Source organism: Montipora foliosa, chromosome 1 (genome assembly GCF_036669935.1).
Source record: "Montipora foliosa isolate CH-2021 chromosome 1, ASM3666993v2, whole genome shotgun sequence".
Classification (NCBI taxonomy): domain Eukaryota; kingdom Metazoa; phylum Cnidaria; class Anthozoa; order Scleractinia; family Acroporidae; genus Montipora; species Montipora foliosa.
Genome location: NC_090869.1, coordinates 2639388 through 2659387, shown reverse-complemented (window position 1 = coordinate 2659387; position 20000 = coordinate 2639388). Strand labels below are relative to the sequence as shown.

General features: G+C 37.0%; 2 protein-coding genes across 3 annotated transcripts in view; both read right to left on the bottom strand.

Moving 5' to 3' along the window:
- Positions 1–20000, bottom strand: part of LOC137993521 (uncharacterized) — a 520905-nt gene that overhangs the window by 185699 nt on the left and 315206 nt on the right. The gene's annotated exons all lie outside the window — the stretch shown is intronic.
- Positions 1–20000, bottom strand: part of LOC137994861 (protein NLRC3-like) — a 34652-nt gene that overhangs the window by 7381 nt on the left and 7271 nt on the right. For both annotated transcript variants that reach the window (XM_068840537.1, XM_068840477.1), the window contains exons 2-6: positions 19104–19184; positions 12470–12550; positions 5192–5303; positions 2269–2349; positions 1–1449 (exon numbers count right to left, since the gene is read on the bottom strand). The exon at positions 1–1449 is cut by the window's left edge. In XM_068840537.1, the coding sequence (XP_068696638.1) occupies positions 1–1449; positions 2269–2349; positions 5192–5294 (1633 nt within the window). In that variant the 5' untranslated portion in view covers positions 5295–5303; positions 12470–12550; positions 19104–19184. The remainder of the gene's footprint in view (positions 1450–2268; positions 2350–5191; positions 5304–12469; positions 12551–19103; positions 19185–20000) is intronic.

Genomic DNA, 20000 nt, shown 5'->3' with positions numbered 1-20000 from the left:
AGTTCTGTCCAAAGGTCTGAAGTAACTTAGACTGAAGGTTCTCTCCATGACATTTGCATTCCAATATACAATCAAATGCTAACTCTAAAATTTCGTTTTTGTAATTCTCCATTCCCATAATGGACGAACTTGCAAGCTCTGCTATGCTTTTTACCAACGAAACTGTCATCTCTTCAGATCTTGCGGACAAAATACCACTCATGAATAAAAACACTTGTTTCAGTTCATTCATGTTCCTTACATCGGTCACTACTGATTTACAATCTGTGTGTCCATCAAGGATCTGATAAGCAAGATAAAAGCCAGCAAAGAACTCTTGAAAGGTCTTATGCAGAAAGCCAAAGCGCAAGGAAGGTTTCCTCTTGCTGCCACCGGTCTGGATCGAAAGAAACCCAAACTTGATCAAATTACTGGAACTGCCTTTAAATTCATTCTCGTCGAAAAACAACGCTCCTTTACGTAAAGACTGCAACGCCATGCATCCCAACTGCAACAGGTCATCCTTGTAAATTTCCAGTAGGTCAGCATCTTTGCCACTGGATGATCGATTTCTCTTTTCATATCTTAACAAAACACATCGCACAATTTCTGTGTACAACTGTGTCCTTTCTGGTGGAAGTACACCATTGAAATCCTCACAAAGGATGCAAAGTAAAGCTGTATTAAGAGGATTCCGTGTCAACTCTATCAAGTCTCCATTTGCAAACATGTCAAAATGAAGCTGTTTGATTAGCTCTTTTGCCAAGTGTTCCTTGCCTTTAAAGTGCTTAAGAATGTAGCTCTTTGCGTCTTCAAAAGTAAATCCTTTAATCTCCCACAGGGTGTCGCAGTAACACCTTACACTCTTACCAGTTTCAAGGCGTGATGTGATAACAATGTGGCAATTGGGTAGGACTTTACTTTCCAGAAGGTCATTGTACATGTAAACTTTACTGGAATCCACTTCATCAAGTCCATCAAGCACTAACAGAACCTTGGATTGATTTTCTCGAATGAACTTGAAGAACCATTCCTTGTCTTCTTTGTCAATATCAAGAGGAAGGATTTGGTCATCAATGGCCTCCCAAATATCAGTTTTGATATCACGACACCTTAAAAGCAACAGAACGTCAATCTCGGGAAAAGACTTGTCCCACTCTTCTCGTTTCATTGCCCAATCATATGCCAGTTTCTGACAATAAGTCGTCTTTCCCATGCCTGGCTCTCCCTCAATTAAAACCGTGCGTGGCTTTGCACAATCTTCATGTCCTTTAAAGATAGCTGTCATGTTGGTGATTTCGTGAGTCAATGTTCCCCGTGTCTTTTCTTTGCCCCTAATCTTTAACTTGGTAAAAATACGATCGAGAGGAAAGCTGAAGTCTTTAAGCCATGGAACAGGAAAAATAATTTTTTGACGAGTACTGTACCACTGACGGACCCTTTCAACAATATTGGCATAATATGGTGAATCTGCAAAAGACAAAAATAATTTTAAAAAAGGTGTTACCTTTTTTTTTTTTTGCTCTAACCTCAACCTTAATGTGTTCTTAATTTTGACACCACGGAAGGTCCCGTATTCAGCAATATTTGAAAAACAAATAACACTAACAAAAAATGTAGTTTGATAGTAATGCAAATTACTTTTTCCCATTGCAAAGTGAACGTCATAAGTTTGAGACTGATCTTTGCGCCTGTCATGCATCCGGGTTCCAAAACCTACATGAAATACTTCCTTACTTTTCAACTCAAGATATCATTTCTTCAAAAAAAAAGTTGTAACAACAGGTCAAGTATCCACTCCAAAAAAGACACAATTCTCTCAAGCAGTCCTTATCATATAATATTCTCCCTATCATTGACTGTAATTTGTAATATTAATGTGGAATAACACACATCCCCTGAATGAAAATTTATGCTTTAATAGTTTTAGTTTTTTAGTTTTAGTTTTCCGCTATCCACTCAAGCAACGTCCAGACCTTACTTACTTTATTTTATTTTATTTTATTTTAATAAAAACCATTAAGAGTTGTAAGCATAGGTTCACTCACATCAAACCTCAGATGGACATTAAGTTAACAAAGATACAAAATACCAAGTTTGTACTGTATCTGTGGTAAAATTAATACTTAATATCTGGAATAGAATTTTTAAGTTACTTTCTGAAGGATGCCGGAGATGCAGAGCCAGTTTTATCAATAGAGAGCGAGACGAAAAGGAGGGAAGACGAAAGGAGCTTGCATGCCTTGTGTTGTAGCCTGACATTTCCTTTCAGTGATTTGAATTTATTACCTTGATCTTGCTGACTGTGTGTTCTGCTTCCTGCAGCTTCTGAGAGAACATCAGCACAGCTTGCTTCTGGATGCACAGGATCTATTGTAAAATAGCCAACACAGTCCGCTGTCACGTTAATGACAAAAGAAACAGCAAGAATTTTATTGGCACTGTCAAAGACAAATAATTATATTAACATTTAGAAACTAGACAGAAAGCCGAAGAACCCTTTATGACACAGCTGACTAAAAAGAGAATGGAACTAAGCTAAATTAAGAAATTGATCACCTACAATAAACTATAACTTAGCGATGTACAGTTGTATTCGAAAACATAGTACAAGTGAGATCATCCCTGGGGTTGAAGCAAGGAAGCCCTTTGACATCTGTGCTTAATAAACTACCAGAACTAGACGCTTGTTCACCGCTCGACGTGCTGTCCTTGTTCGATGACATGACGATCTCCAAAAGAACGCTCCGTATCGATAAAACTCTCGAAATAACCTTTTCGAACGCTGGCAAAATCCTTTATCCTCGTCGCCAATGTAATATTCCAGTCCGGTTTGAAAACACAACGCTTACTTTATTCACAACAACTCGACTAAATCACGCCCCAAAACAAGAAAAACAAAAACGATCTCTCTGCTAGTCACGTGTGTCCTCGATTGCGTGAGCTTGATTACAAAACCCTTGTCACGAGTTGTGACCAGGACATTACAATCAACAGGACCTAAACCAAACAAATTGGAACCGGTCCTTAAGATAACATTAATTTTTAGGATTCCACTTCAAAGCAGTGTTCCAAATACCATAGTGTTGAGACTTCTGACTCAATATTTCATGATTAATATTGCCCTGTAGTTACTGAAAAGTGTGGGGTCATCTGCCTTTATAAAAACTGGAATCACTTTGGCGATATTGAGAGATTCAGGAAACACATACTCCTGACCAGTAGATAAAGAGAGACTGATTATGGTTACGAGGGGCTGCGCAATATCTCCAAACGACTGCTCAATAACTTTCATTGATATATTATCATGTCTGGGGGCTTTACTGGCATTGCTCAATTCCTTGACCATAAGTGGCTGCAAGGATATAGAATCAGAAGGAGAGCCAGACACTGAAGAAGTCCTTCAACCTTGGGAAACAAGTTAGTAGCTGAATTTTTTCTCAACAAATTACATTAAGGGCCATCATCATGATGACCGCATTTAAGACCATCCAACTTAAGCAACTTCCAGACCTTACTTACTATATTTTATTTTAGATTATTTTTACCATTGTATAATTATTAGATTTATTTTTCATGATGAGTGTGTGTGCTGCTTCCTGTAGCTGCTGCTGCTGCTGAAACAACATGGAAGCATGGAAAACGTCCTCTATTGCTTAAATAGAATACATAACACTAAAGCAATGCCTACTACTTCCGGACATTACTAAACAACGAAACAGCAAAACAAAGCACCAAAACACCATGTAAGACCCCTCCATACAATTAATACTAACTGCCAAATGTTGGATTTGAGATTAAATATCGTTTTAGGCCCAATTCGGCCAACTTGACGATATTGCTCCTAATCTCAGTCCTTTTCACCCCAAGCGCAGACGGCACATATTATTATTTTGTTCACTTTTGTGATAAAAGCATGAAACTTTGTAATAATCTCTGGAAGGCAAACTTTGACAATGCAGGAATTCAACATCAAAGGTCACCACTTCACAAAAGGTCAACAAAAAATAACAAACGGAGATTTCAAAATAGATAAGGTGGCGATATAAAGATGTGCAAATGTTCGACTGATTCTTCTAGCCAATTAAACAAGTGCATCTTTTCTCGTTCCTGAAGATTTCTTTTCCAACTTTGCATTGATTGATAGTCTGTTTATCATGCTTTGTTCACTTTCCATCGCTAAAATTGCAGTCGCTTTGTTGCCAAAACTGAATAACAAAGAACAAACGCGTTGAAAAAAAACTAGTTCGCAAACCCGTTTGTTTTTTTTTCAAACGCGTTGGCTCTTCGTTCCCAACGCGATGCCAACGCGTTTGATGGTTCGCTTATCTTTGAGCAGTACTGTAAACATCGTTTTAGGCCTAAAACGATATTTAATCTTAGTATTCAATGTATGGTGGGGTCATTTGATGTTGATATTTCTCAAGGGCCAAGGGTCAATAGCCCATTCGGCTTCGCCTCATGGGCTATTGAGAAATTAGAATCTTGTTTAATTTTTCACCCAAAATAATTTCAACTTTAATTAACATTCCTCTTTTTACTTGACTGAAGGTATCCTTGATACTGCATCATTTTTAACAAGCAATAAAGCCCCAAATCTAACAATATTTGCACCTTTAACTCTCTAAGTAATATATAGATTACCCAAACCTAAAAACGAAGCTCCCTGGTTGCTTATTTTTACTGCCTGTAGGGTTAGTGAAAATAAAAGGTTTTGAAGTCCGCGTTTTGATGTTTCCGGTCGCTGCTTTAATAATTAAATCATTTTCTTTGCTTTCTTCTATTAGAAAAATTCATTGCCCAACTAGTGAATTCCACGGTAAATTTTACGCTAAAAACTGATATTGCATGAATCATGCACGAAGCGACGAGTGGGACATCGGCTTTTCGAGTGAAATTTACTTTGCAATTCACCAGTTTGGCAATACATTTTGGCAATACAATGGTGGTCCGAGAGCACGCACCTTCGATGCACGTGGAGGTCCGCTATAATAAGCTTTCAAATGATATAAAAATTTATGCACTGCGTGACAGTTTACCAAATTCATGTATCTTTTCCCTAGGCTTGCATGAATGTGCAAAATAATGAAGATTTGCACATTCATCAAGTTTGAAAACAAATGACTCTAAACTGTTTTTTAATAGAAACCATGCATCATGATTGTTATCAAGATGAACGGCTGTTATGTACCAGAACTAGAAAAATTATTACCAGGATGTTGAGGTTTCTTTTTCTTCCCCCTATACATATCAGACAAAGTGTCTCTGAGGACCTTCCCTATTGACCTCCGACCTTGCTCTGGCTTTTTTGACATCTTTCCTCACTATGTGCAAGAAAATAAAAATTGATAAGAAATTGCGAGTCAGTGTTTCGTTCCTTGACAAGTTAAAAAAAAAAAATATATCAATGGATCACCACCATCAATCAGCCACCTGCTCATGATCACCTTGAGCTCAAATAGGGAGACTGTGTGATTTTAAAATTCTCTTTTTAAGGAAGAGCCATGTTGTTGTTGTTGAGATGGGAGGAGAGGTAAGAACCAAACCAGTGCTCAGGCTAGAAGTACCATTGGCAAAAAGTTCAGTGCCTGCACATGCACCCATTCCACCAAGGGAATGACTGGAAAACCTGTCACACTTACTTTCACTTAAACCTACAATACAAGGAGAAGGGTAGGGGACAAAGGTGCATAAAGGGAAGTAACATGCAGGCAGGTTAGGAATGGACAACAAAGCAGATTTCTGGGTAGTTTTCAGGGGGTGAAGATACACAAGGTTTTCAAAGTAAAACCACTACCCAGGCCCGTGGTAGGGTTTTGATATCAGCCGGGCCAAATGCAATTGAGCCACAATTTAAAAATTAATTATTTTGAGTACCAGAGCCACTCCAAGTTTTACTTGTGTCTTAAAGACTCTCTGTCTACCAGGATGCAACACCTGCACGCATGAGGTTTCGTATCATATGAAACCCCCATTTTTTCTTTCAATCGTTGTTGCTTTCGTTAAATCGTTCAAAATCAGACCCATCCATTAGGATTCTTTTACAGTTAGCATTTATAATAGTTTAGGGATTGTCGATCTTTGTTGAAAAGAGGTTATTTTGTCGTTCACTGGATTTCTAGGAGGTTAACATCAGCGCATGCGAACAAGATATGAAGTGATAATGGCAGCTTCAAAGAACGTCGGTGGAAGACCTCGAAGATCTGAACCTCTGAAGGTCATTTATTTCCGAGAATCAGTTCTTGACCTCTGGAGAAGCCAAAAAAGTCTTTGTGGATACATCAAGCTTTCTGACAGCAAGTTTACTGAAGTCTTGTTGCAGTAAGTGACACAAATAACCAGAAATAACATGAAATAGCACTCACTTATTTGCAGTTCTTCAGAATCATCAAGTTTGTCGTGTTACATTTATAGCTAAAGATGACAATTTCAACACTTTTTTTATGTAGTTCATGTCCCAATAACAAGTCAGGGAATCAAGAAGTCAATGTTGAATTAGAAAACAGCTTGTCACGACTCGAAATTGATGCATCAGGTATAATAAGAGGTTCAGTTCAACACTACATGTATGCAATTTATACATTTAGCCGCTCAATAAAGTTTTAACAAGTAGCTGTTCTTCAAAAGTGTCAAAGACAATGTCTTGCTGATGAAGATATATTTATTTTTATTATTTGCTTGTCAGTCACTTTTACTGTACTTACATGTATGTTTGGAATTATACGTCTTTTAGATATTGCCACACCTTTTTGCTCCACCTCAGAAAAGATTGCAAGAAAAGACCACCCTGCACTATCCTTGGAGGCATCTACCAGGTATACAATGTTGTTAAAAATGAGATTGGCAAATCAACATGTGTATTCATTGAAAGACGTCTATATTGATACTGCAGCCTTTACCACCTGCTGCAGTAGCTAATTAGCTTCCCTGCTCCATCAGATTCTGACCGGACAATATGTTTCCCCATAACCTTGATTACAATTAATTGCAAATTATTTTGCTTTTGTTGTTGAGTACTGTCTGATGGTAAAAGTTCGGATAATAAGATGTCCTACTTCCTTGCTATTTGATTTCAGCTATGTAGATGTAACTGGCATAGATATCACTCGGGACATGGAAGTTGACAATATCTTGGATCCCTTCTCTAAAACCAGGCTAGGGAATGACAGTAATCCTTTTGTCACTGGTGCAGTGAATGTGCGTGAACCGGTTCCAGATGACAGTGCAGATATACATGTACAAGAATTTAATGAGGTAAAGTCTGTTTTTAACCCTTTACACTCTAATGGTATAAGTACTGTCCTACGTCTACATCAATTTTTCCAGCAGCTTATTAAAAATTGAAAGAAGAGAGATGGGACGATAAGAATTATTTAGGATAGTTTGTAGAACCTTTTTGAAAACAGAAATAACTTAAATTATTTTAAGATCACTTGGAACAATTCCAGTAGAAAAAGAGGCATTAAATAATTATAATTTCTAAAGGTTTTGATATAGCATGTTTAGTAGATTTCAGAATGTCAATTGGTATGCTATAAGGTCCAGTACACTTGTTGCTATTGTTACCTTGGTCATCGGGAAGAGAAAGAACCTATCATGGGATGGGAATGTAAGATAAGTACTCAAGAGGGGATTTATTTACTTTGGGAATATTTTTTGTCAACTTCTTACCATTAGAAAAAAAATTGTTAAAGGAATCTGCCATTAACTTAGGATCAGTTACTTCAACATCACTCACCACTCTGACAACTAATTTAGTGGGAGTAGAGTCAGACCTTCGTTTAAGGTTTACAAGTTGCTTTATCCCTAAATCCATACTTTCTTAGCGAGGCGCGGTGGCCTCATGGTTAGTGTGCTCGACTCCGGATCAAGTGGCCCGGGTTCGGGTCCTGGCCGGGGACATTGTGTTGTGTTCTTGGGAAAGACACTTAACTCCCACGGTGCCTCTCTCCACCCAGGTGTATAAATGGGTACCAGCGAAATGCTGGGGGTAACCCTGCGATGGACTGGTATCCCATCCAGGGGGGAGTAAAAATACTCCTAGTCGCTTCATCCCACAGAAACTGGGATAAGCTCCGGCTCTGATGGGCCACCTGGCTACAGACTTTACTTTTTATACTTTCTTAGAGTTGGAAATATTTGCCTGAAAGTAATTAGTATAATAACGATATTTATTTTTACTCAGTTTCGGTAATTGATTAAGTTTATTCCTGTAGAGTTTAAATTTTGTGTAATAAGTAGATTTTGTTTTCAAGTACTTCTTATAGATATTGTTTTTGACATCAATTGAATGCCTTACAGCAGTAGTGATCCATGGTATGGCATTCATTTTTAATTCACATTAATTTTAGAAAGTTGTTTGATTGGGGCGTGAAAATCAATAATTTCTGAGACTTTTGTATAAAAAGAATTAAACATTACATTAGGATCAGAAGTGGCATTCAACACATCATCTTCACAACTCAATTGGCTGGATGTCTTGACTTAAGGCAGATTGATCCAAATTAGAGGAGTCTCTTTTAAAGACATTAGCATCATTAGGAAGAGAAGAATATTTTTATTTTATTCACAATAAGGGAGTTGGGTAGATGGTCAGTAAGATCGTAGACAATGGACATTTCCACTTAAGGTGAGATAGATGTTCCAGAGAATTAAAAAATATATTGTCAATACGTGTTTCAGAGTGATCAGTGATACGAGTAGGTTGCAGAATATGCGGCAGAAAACTGAAGGAGCCTAGAAGATTCAAAAAGTTATCTGTATCAGGGTGTGATTCTGATTTAAGGAGATCCAAATTAAAATCTCTTAAGATAATACAATATTTATTCTCCCTGTGAATCTTTTCAACTGTTGAGTTAAGATTATCCATGAACTTTTGGGTCTTGGAATTAGGATGCCTGTATTATTATTAGTGTATATTATGCCACAGATCACGTTTTGTTAAGATCCATTTTGCATTTCTACCCATAATGCCTCAAAGTCATTTGTTGATACAGTAAGTTCTGGCCTATTTGTAAAATGATAGTTCTTGCTTAATGTAAAAACCAACTCCTCCAGCATTTGAAAGGCTTGGTTGAAAGGTGAAGGGATAACCTGGCATTTCATTATTGGATAAAAAGTTTTGATCAATTTGCAGTTTAATCTCTGTGACGTTGGGAGATAGTCATTTGTGCGTTCTAATTATTTAATAAGCTTTGGGGGTTCGAATTAAGCTTGGACAGAGGAAAATCCAAGAATTCAAATGCTAGATTCCAAAATACCTGTCCACTTTTCTACAAAGTCCTGCAGTCTGCCAATGCAGTCCTGCAGCCATCTAATTTATACAATGACACTTCCCAAACTAGTCTACATGTACTTGTTTGGCACTGCAGGACTTCCCGCACTCATGCAGTCAGTCATTTATGTGACAAGGGTGTATGTTAGATGGTTACTCTTCAGTCAAGGGTTTGGGACACTGCAACAACACTGCATGCCTAATGTGTACAAAGTTGCTTTACAATAATACTTTCATTCCTCACAGGAAAATTAGAACCCACAAATGACCAGCTCCCAACATCAGTGGCTTCATAGCTCAGTTGGTTAGAGAATCGCACCGGTAACACGAGTTCACCAGTTCAAGCTGTACTGAAGTCCTGAATTTTTCAGGCTTCTCTACACAATTGCTAAAATTGCGTCCATAACTGAGATGATCATAGCATTACTTGATTTCATATCCCCAGTTCAGTACATGGTTCATTTCATATATCATTAACATTTTGTTCATTGATTTACATGTACACTTACTGAAATTCACTGTCGTTTATGGTCTTTAAGCCTTGAAGCACGCACTTAAAAGATTAAATCTAATAGCTCGTTGAGGTGCGATAAAGGCATATTTAAAATCTTTAGCTTTAAGTTAAGGGTTTGAGACACTGCAAATCAAGTCTCATACTCAACTACGGGCGTGACTGTGGGATGGCGGTGACAGTCATTTATAACTCCTAATCAACATTGTGTAATCATGCATACATGTATTAAACTACTTGAATGCAGAAATGTGGACCACAGTGGAACTTTTCGCACCACTATGGGACCGTGGTGGCCCACAGTAATGCAGCTTTAAAGTGGACAGGTGTTCTAAATACTCTCCAATTCAAATGCACTGCCTGGAGGAGAACTTTTAGCTCTGACTAGACCAGCAGATGGAAAATTCTCATTTGCTACATGTAGCTAGGAGGCAATATGATACATGCACCCTACGTAAACCAATATCTCTACACTCTGCCTGCAGGGAAATTATTAAGTTTTCCTGATGCAGAAAAAAATAAAAAGTGCATTTAACAACTGCGGAACGTTTCAAAACTCCAATGTCACTGAGAAACAAGTCAAATACTAATTTGAAGGATGAACATGGGCAACAAAATTATCAAATTCCTTAAAGAAGAAACATTCTACTTAAAATAATTATTGTAACACACATATGGGTTTTGACAATAATTTTCATGGATTATTTCTTCATTCACCTGTATTCAAGTGACTTGAAACAATTATAACACCTTTTGAAAACAGGGCCATTAATTCGCCACCTGAATGAAACTGCATGGACGTAGTGAACTTAATTATCACTGTCGGAGTACATACATGCTCTTGCATTGCCTTCTCTTTTGATGTTTCTTGTTTTAAGACTCAAAAGTGCTTACAACAGTGGTTAATGGGTAAGTCTCCCTTACTAATGTGAGTTCACAATATGGACTTGTTTCATCTACAAAATTAGTTATTTTCCTGCTGTCGGACCATTGCTTCCTGATTATAAACGATTAAAAACATTTTAATGCTTCAGTTGATTGTTAATAATAAATTCACCATGAAGGAGTGGGAAGTTGTTTTGAACTTGCCAAGATTTTGCTTCAGATTTATAGTACAGCACAATCTACAGTAGGTAGTTGGAACTTCTTTATTTTGCATTGTTTGGGCCATCTTCTTTGACTGAGTTAATTTTCAACCATCTCCATGCCTGGTTTATTTGTAAAGATAATTATTGCTGATTATGTTGACTACAATAGACAGGATTTGAAATTCATAAAATGACGTAGTCTGGATTTGACATCCCTTATGGCTTATGCCAAAATCTATTGCTGCAGCTTTTGCTACTTCCAGACCTTACAGGCACATAGAATTATTGTAAACCCATCACTGGTTGCCCCAAAGAAGGAGCATTAGTAAATCAAGGAATATACTATACCTGTATGCATGCTGTACTGACATGATAGATGCCCAGAGCATTTACAGTCAACTCAAGCTATGTCATGCATGGGGGAGGGGGTGGGAGGAAGAAAAAAAAAGTGTTTTTTGGTTTTTTTTTATCACAGGGGCACTTTAAAGAGAGTTTATAAATAGCAGACTATCCAGTCCATCCATTACTATGTCAGGGCAGTCTTTGACTCGAGATAAATACCCTTACTGGTATTTCAATTTGAACTCAAAATTGAACAAAAATTAATACAATTTGTCAACCCTTGTTCATCAAGCAAACAACAAAATAAATTGGCAGATTAATTAAACACATGCACTTCATTTCTCTATTTCCTCATATTTTGTAGTAATTTCATTGGGTGGCGGTCTATTAGACTGGGGGCATTTATAAGAGAGGGTCGTCTGATACAAACCTTACAGTATTCTGGACATTTATTTGGAGGGTGGGCGTCCATAACATACAATAGATCATTTATTTTACTGCAAAGGTCTGTGATCGCATTAAGAGGTTTTCATTCCATACACATTAGTATTAGATAGGAAACAATGCCACTGGTAGTGTTTCAGGTACTGCTCTTAGTATTTCAAACAAAGAGCCGCGGGTACCCTAAGCCAATGTTGCAATATGCCATTTCCGAGTTCATGTCAGCCCCCTCTTCAAAGCAAGTCTTAAGTGCAAAGTTTTCCTTATAAAAATTAGTTTTCATTCATACTCATACCTAAATTAGAACTGAAAATCACAAAAACTTTGCATTTACACTCACTTTGAAGGAGGCAGACATGAACTTGAAAACAGCCTATTTGAGTGTCACGATCAGTTACACAAAGGGCGTACATTGTAAGGGTTTGTAAGGGAATTTGCAAACATTTTTAGGAGTCGAAAATAAATATAGAGATAGACTGTGAGCAGTCTCTCTTTTCTTCTAAAATCCGCCGTGAGAATGCGATATGTGAGGGGTGAAGCCTCGAGCCACAAGTAGCGCAGGCATAGGGAGATGAACCTGCAACCCCCTGGAATCACGCTGAAATGGCCAAAGTATGCCACAAAAACACCGATAAGGTAATTTGATCAGGTATTAAGAAGACAAGGTACATGTAAGGCTTTATTGTTCGATTCGTGTTCTTTATTTTTGACTCCTAAACATGTTTGCAACCCTTATAATATACACCGGGTAGATTGCAAAATACCTAGCAACAAGAAATGGACCCTAAAAACACTGCTGTCACAGTGCCGCAGTTGTGGTGTTGATTCACTGACCTTTTCATTCACTATGCCAAAGTGAACTAAGAAATTGACTGCTCCCACAGTGCCACAGTGCCTGTCTTGGAAATCGGTTGCCTACAGTTTAGAATAATTTTATTATAACACTTGATTACTGATTAAGCCTAAGTGCTTGTTTCAGTGATTAGGCCTCTACATCTCCATCTGTCTTTAATATCCTTAAAACCATAGGTATCATAAAGATGTAAATAAATAATAATAATTACATGTAATTGCAAATGATAAATATACAAATATAAATAATTGCAATAATCATTTAGAAAATATATAAAATAACTGTACACTGCCAATCTGTCGACGGAGTAGAATAGGCTGGGCTTCTGATAGGATGTGGAAAAAAATAAAAGATTAGAAATTCTTGGCCATATTATGCGTAAACATGCGTTGATTATGCAGAAATTACACCGCATTATGTGGAAATTTAAACAACTTATAAAACTAATAATTAGGCCTGTCCAATTATATGCTTATGGTAAATTAGGACTTGAAATAATTGCGACCAATGCAGTCACATTTGTGACTGAATTTTTTTCCCTTTGTGATTAAAATATATGGAGGAGTCGGCAATTTGCGACCAGCTTTCACCGTTGAAATAAAAGGGTTAGCATTTGGCATTTTGCCGCAACTTTTGCCAAAATAAATAAGGCAATTTAAAAAATTATTTTGTTTCTCATCATGAATTTTGTTTCAATTTGGAGATATGGAGCATAATAGCGATCCATTCCCTTGATCATTGACCATTTTCAGTGATTTTTCTACAAATAAGTATTGCAGGCTCCTATTTTCCCTATGATTACAAATAATACAATTTCATTTGCGACTATAACTTGCACCTAAATTTTCAAATATGTTGTCGCAAAATTTTGACCCCAGGGTATCTGTAATTTATAACACAGGTTCTAGTGTCCAGGCTCATTGCCAACTTTTATGCTCCCAACGTCAGTGGCTTCATAGCTCAGTTGGTTAGAGCGTCGCACCAGAATCGCAAGGTCACAGGTTCAAACCCCGTTGAAGTCCTGAATTTTTCAGGCTTCTCTACGCAATTGTAAAAATTGCATTCGTAACTGCGAAGATCATAGCTTCATTTGATTTCATATCCGCAGTTCATATTTGATTCATTTCAAATACCGTTTCATCATTGATTCATTCCTCGCGGGACCATTAGAACCATTATGAAATTCTCACTTGTAATTCCATTTTTGCAGTTTCTCAAGAAAGCACTTGGAGGCTCCCACTGAGCACATTTTTTGGATCGTAACAATTTCTTTCCAGTCATGTGGTGAGAAAGGAACAATCTCAATTTTGACAAAATTTACTACTTCAGTGATTTTGATCTAACTAGTATAACATAATAATCCAAACAAAAACATTTTACACTGTAACCATTGCTTCCTGATTATAAACGATTAAAAACAATTAATTTTAATGCTTCAGTTGATTGTTAATAATAAATTCACCATGAAGGAGTGGGAAGTTGTTTTGAACTTGCCAAGATTTTACTTCAGATTAGTACAGCACAATCTACAGTAGGTACCTGGAACTTCTTTATTTTGCATTGTTTGGGCCATCTTCTTTGACCGAGTTAATTTTCAACCAACCCCATGCCTGGTTTATTTGTAAATTATTGCTGACGATGTTGATTACAATTTATATAGACAGGATTTGAAATTCATAAAATGGCGTAGTCTCGATTTGACATCCCTTATGGCTTATGCCAAAATCTATTGCAGCTTTTGCTACTTCCAGACCTTACAGGCACATAAAATTATTGTAAACCCATCAATGGTTGCCCCAAAGAAGGAGCATTAGTAAATCAAGGAATTATATACATGCTGTACTGACATGATAGATGCCCAGAGCATTTACAGTCAACTCAAGCTATGTCATGCATGGGGGAGGAAGGGAGGGGGTGGGAGGAAGAAAAAAACAGTGTTTTTTGGTTTTTTTTTTTATCACAGGGGCACTTTAAAGAGAGTTTATAAATAGCAGACTATCCAGTCCATCCATTACTACGTCAGGGCAGTCTTTTATTCGAGATCAATACCCTTACAGGTATTTCAATTTGAACTCAACATTGAATAAAATACAATCTGTCAACCCTTGTTGATCAAGCAAACAACAAAATAAATTGGCAGATTAAACACATGCAATTCGTTTCTCTATTTCCTCATATTTTGTAGTAATTTCATCGGATGGTGGTCTATTAGACTGGGGGCATTTATAAGAGAGGGTCGTCTGATACAAACCTTACAGTATTCTGGACATTTATTTGGAGGGTGGGTGTCCATAACGTACATGTACAATAGATCATTTACGGTAGATATTTTTTCCTTTTTAATAACTGCAAAGGTCTGTGATCGCATTGAGAGGTTTTCATTCCAGACACATTAGTATTAGATAGGAAACAATGCCACTGGTAGTGTTTCAGGTACTGCTCTTAGTATTTCAAGCAAAAAGAGCCGCGGGTACCCTAAGCCAATGTTGCAATATGCCATTTCCGAGTTCATGTCAGCCCCCTCTTCAAAGCAAGTCTTAAGTGCAAAGTTTTCCTTATAAAAATTAGTTTTCATTCATACCTAAATTAGAACTGAAAATCACAAAAACTTTGCATTTACACTCACTTTGAAGGAGGCAGACATGAACTTGAAAACAGCCTATTTGAGTGTCACGATCAGTTACACAAAGGGCGTACATTGTAAGGGTTTGTAAGGGAATTTGCAAACATTTTTAGGAGTCGAAAATAAATATAGAGATAGACTGTGAGCAGTCTCTCTTTTCTTCTAAAATCCGCCGTGAGAATGCGATATGTGAGGGGTGAAGCCTTGAGCCACAAGTAGCGCAGGCACAGGGAGATGAACCTGCAACCCACTGGAATCACGCTGAAATGGCCAAAGTATGCCACAAAAACACCAATAAGGTAATTTGATCAGGCATTAAGAAGACAAGGTAAGGCTTTATTGTTTGCTTCGTGTTCTTTATTTTTGACTCCTAAACATGTTTGCAACCCTTATAATATACACCGGGTAGATTGCAAAATACCTAGCAACAAGAAATGGACCCTAAAAACACTGCTGTCACAGTGCCGCAGTTGTGGTGTTGATTCACTGACCTTTTCGTTCACTATGCCAAAGTGAACTAAGAAATTGACTGCTCCCACAGTGCCACAGTGCCTGTCTTGGAAATCGGTTGCCTACAGTTTAGAATAATTTTATTATAACACTTGATTACTGATTAAGCCTAAGTGCTTGTTTCAGTGATTAGGCCTCTACATCTCCATCTGTCTTTAATATCCTTAAAACCATAGGTATCATAAAGATGTAAATAAATAATAATAATTACATGTAATTGCAAATGATAAATATACAAATATAAATAATTGCAATAATCATTTAGAAAATATATAAAATAACTGTACACTGCCAATCTGTCGACGGAGTAGAATAGGCTGGGCTTCTGATAGGATGTGGAAAAAAATAAAAGATTAGAAATTCTTGGCCATATTATGCGTAAACATGCGTTGATTATGCAGAAATTACACCGCATTATGTGGAAATTTAAACAACTTATAAAACTAATAATTAGGCCTGTCCAATTATATGCTTATGGTAAATTAGGACTTGAAATAATTGCGACCAATGCAGTCACATTTGTGACTGAATTTTTTTCCCTTTGTGATTAAAATATATGGAGGAGTCGGCAATTTGCGACCAGCTTTCACCGTTGAAATAAAAGGGTTAGCATTTGGCATTTTGCCGCAACTTTTGCCAAAATAAATAAGGCAATTTAAAAAATTATTTTGTTTCTCATCATGAATTTTGTTTCAATTTGGAGATATGGAGCATAATAGCGATCCATTCCCTTGATCATTGACCATTTTCAGTGATTTTTCTACAAATAAGTATTGCAGGCTCCTATTTTCCCTAGATTACAAATAATACAATTTCATTTGCGACTATAACTTGCACCTAAATTTTCAAATATGTTGTCGCAAAATTTTGACCCCAGGGTATCTGTAATTTATAACACAGGTTCTAGTGTCCAGGCTCATTGCCAACTTTTATGCTCCCAACGTCAGTGGCTTCATAGCTCAGTTGGTTAGAGCGTCGCACCAGAATCGCAAGGTCACAGGTTCAAACCCCGTTGAAGTCCTGAATTTTTCAGGCTTCTCTACGCAATTGTAAAAATTGCATTCGTAACTGCGAAGATCATAGCTTCATTTGATTTCATATCCGCAGTTCATATTTGATTCATTTCAAATACCGTTTCATCATTGATTCATTCCTCGCGGGACCATTAGAACCCACAAATGACCAGCTCCCAATTGCAACGTCAGTGGCTTCATATAGCTCAGTTGGTTAGAGCGTCGCACCGGAATCGCAAGGTCACGGGTTCAAACTCCGTTGAAGTCCTGCATTTTTCAGGCTTCTCTACGCAATTGTAAAAATTGCATTCGTAACTGCGAAGATCATAGCTTCATTTGATTTCTAGAAATGACAGCTAAATTCTTCACCACCTTCGAATTCTGTATGATCAGTTAGGTCATGATCTTGAATTCTTTGGTTTTGGAATTCTGGGTTAAGTTTTGTAGACAAGACTTTCTTTTGTTGGCAAATCAAAAGGTAATTTTGAGGCGAAAAAAACTTTTTCACTCTTTTATTATTATGAAATTCTCACTTGTAATTCCATTTTTGCAGTTTCTCAAGAAAGCACTTGGAGGCTCCCACTGAGCACATTTTTTGGATCGTAACAATTTCTTTCCAGTCATGTGGTGAGAAAGGAACAATCTCAATTTTGACAAAATTTACTACTTCAGTGATTTTGATCTAACTAGTATAACATAATAATCCAAACAAAAACATTTTACACTGTAACCATTGCTTCCTGATTATAAACGATTAAAAACAATTAATTTTAATGCTTCAGTTGATTGTTAATAATAAATTCACCATGAAGGAGTGGGAAGTTGTTTTGAACTTGCCAAGATTTTACTTCAGATTAGTACAGCACAATCTACAGTAGGTACCTGGAACTTCTTTATTTTGCATTGTTTGGGCCATCTTCTTTGACCGAGTTAATTTTCAACCAACCCCATGCCTGGTTTATTTGTAAATTATTGCTGACGATGTTGATTACAATTTATATAGACAGGATTTGAAATTCATAAAATGGCGTAGTCTCGATTTGACATCCCTTATGGCTTATGCCAAAATCTATTGCAGCTTTTGCTACTTCCAGACCTTACAGGCACATAAAATTATTGTAAACCCATCAATGGTTGCCCCAAAGAAGGAGCATTAGTAAATCAAGGAATTATATACATGCTGTACTGACATGATAGATGCCCAGAGCATTTACAGTCAACTCAAGCTATGTCATGCATGGGGGAGGAAGGGAGGGGGTGGGAGGAAGAAAAAAACAGTGTTTTTTGGTTTTTTTTTTTATCACAGGGGCACTTTAAAGAGAGTTTATAAATAGCAGACTATCCAGTCCATCCATTACTACGTCAGGGCAGTCTTTTATTCGAGATCAATACCCTTACAGGTATTTCAATTTGAACTCAACATTGAATAAAATACAATCTGTCAACCCTTGTTGATCAAGCAAACAACAAAATAAATTGGCAGATTAAACACATGCAATTCGTTTCTCTATTTCCTCATATTTTGTAGTAATTTCATCGGATGGTGGTCTATTAGACTGGGGGCATTTATAAGAGAGGGTCGTCTGATACAAACCTTACAGTATTCTGGACATTTATTTGGAGGGTGGGTGTCCATAACGTACATGTACAATAGATCATTTACGGTAGATATTTTTTCCTTTTTAATAACTGCAAAGGTCTGTGATCGCATTGAGAGGTTTTCATTCCAGACACATTAGTATTAGATAGGAAACAATGCCACTGGTAGTGTTTCAGGTACTGCTCTTAGTATTTCAAGCAAAAAGAGCCGCGGGTACCCTAAGCCAATGTTGCAATATGCCATTTCCGAGTTCATGTCAGCCCCCTCTTCAAAGCAAGTCTTAAGTGCAAAGTTTTCCTTATAAAAATTAGTTTTCATTCATACCTAAATTAGAACTGAAAATCACAAAAACTTTGCATTTACACTCACTTTGAAGGAGGCAGACATGAACTTGAAAACAGCCTATTTGAGTGTCACGATCAGTTACACAAAGGGCGTACATTGTAAGGGTTTGTAAGGGAATTTGCAAACATTTTTAGGAGTCGAAAATAAATATAGAGATAGACTGTGAGCAGTCTCTCTTTTCTTCTAAAATCCGCTGTGAGAATGCGATATGTGAGGGGTGAAGCCTCGAGCCACAAGTAGCGCAGGCATAGGGAGATGAACCTGCAACCCCCTGGAATCACGCTGAAATGGCCAAAGTATGCCACAAAAACACCGATAAGGTAATTTGATCAGGTATTAAGAAGACAAGGTACATGTAAGGCTTTATTGTTCGATTCGTGTTCTTTATTTTTGACTCCTAAACATGTTTGCAACCCTTATAATATACATGTACACTGGGTAGATTGCAAAATACCCGGCAACAAGAAATGGACCCTAAAAACACTGTTGTCACAGTGCCGCAGTCGTGGTGTTGATTCACTGACCTTTTCATTCACTATGCCAAAGTGAAATAAGAAATTGACTGCTCCCGCAGTGCCACAGTGCCTGTCTTGGAAATCGGTTGCCTACAGTTTAGAATATAACACTTGATTACTGATTAAGCCTAAGTGCTCGTTTCAGTGATTGGGCCTCTACATCTCCATTTGTCTTTAATATCCTTAAAACCATAGGTATCATAAAGATGTAAATAAATAAATAATTTTTGCAAATTATAAATATACAAAAATAAATAATTGCAATAATCGTTTAGAAAATAAATAAAATAACTGTACACCGCCAATCTATTGACGGAGTAGAATAGGCTGGGCTTCTGATAGGATGTGGAAAAAAATAAAAGATTAGAAATTCTTGGCCATATTATGCGTAAACATGCGTTGATTATGTGGAAATTACACCGGATTATGTGGAAATTTAAACAATTTATAAAACTAATAATTAGGCCTGTCCAATTATATGCTTATGGTAAATTAGGACTTGAAATTGCGACCAATGCAGTCACATTTGTGACTGAATTTTTTCCCTTTAAGATTAAAATATATGGAGGAGTCGGCAATTTGCGACCAGCTTTCACCGTTGAAATAAAAGGGTTAGCAGTTGGCATTTTGCTGCAACTTTTGCCAAAATAAATAAGGCAATTTAAAAAATTATTTTGTTTCTCGTCATGAATTTTGTTTCAATTTGAAGATATGGAGCATAATAGCGATCCATTCCCTTGATCATTGACCATTTTCAGTGATTTTTCTACAAATATGTATTGCAGGCTCCTATTTTCCCTACGATTACAAATAATACAATTTCATTTGCGACTATAACTCGCACCTAAATTTTCAAATATGTTGTCGCAAAATTTTGACCCTAGGGTATCTGTAATTTATAACACA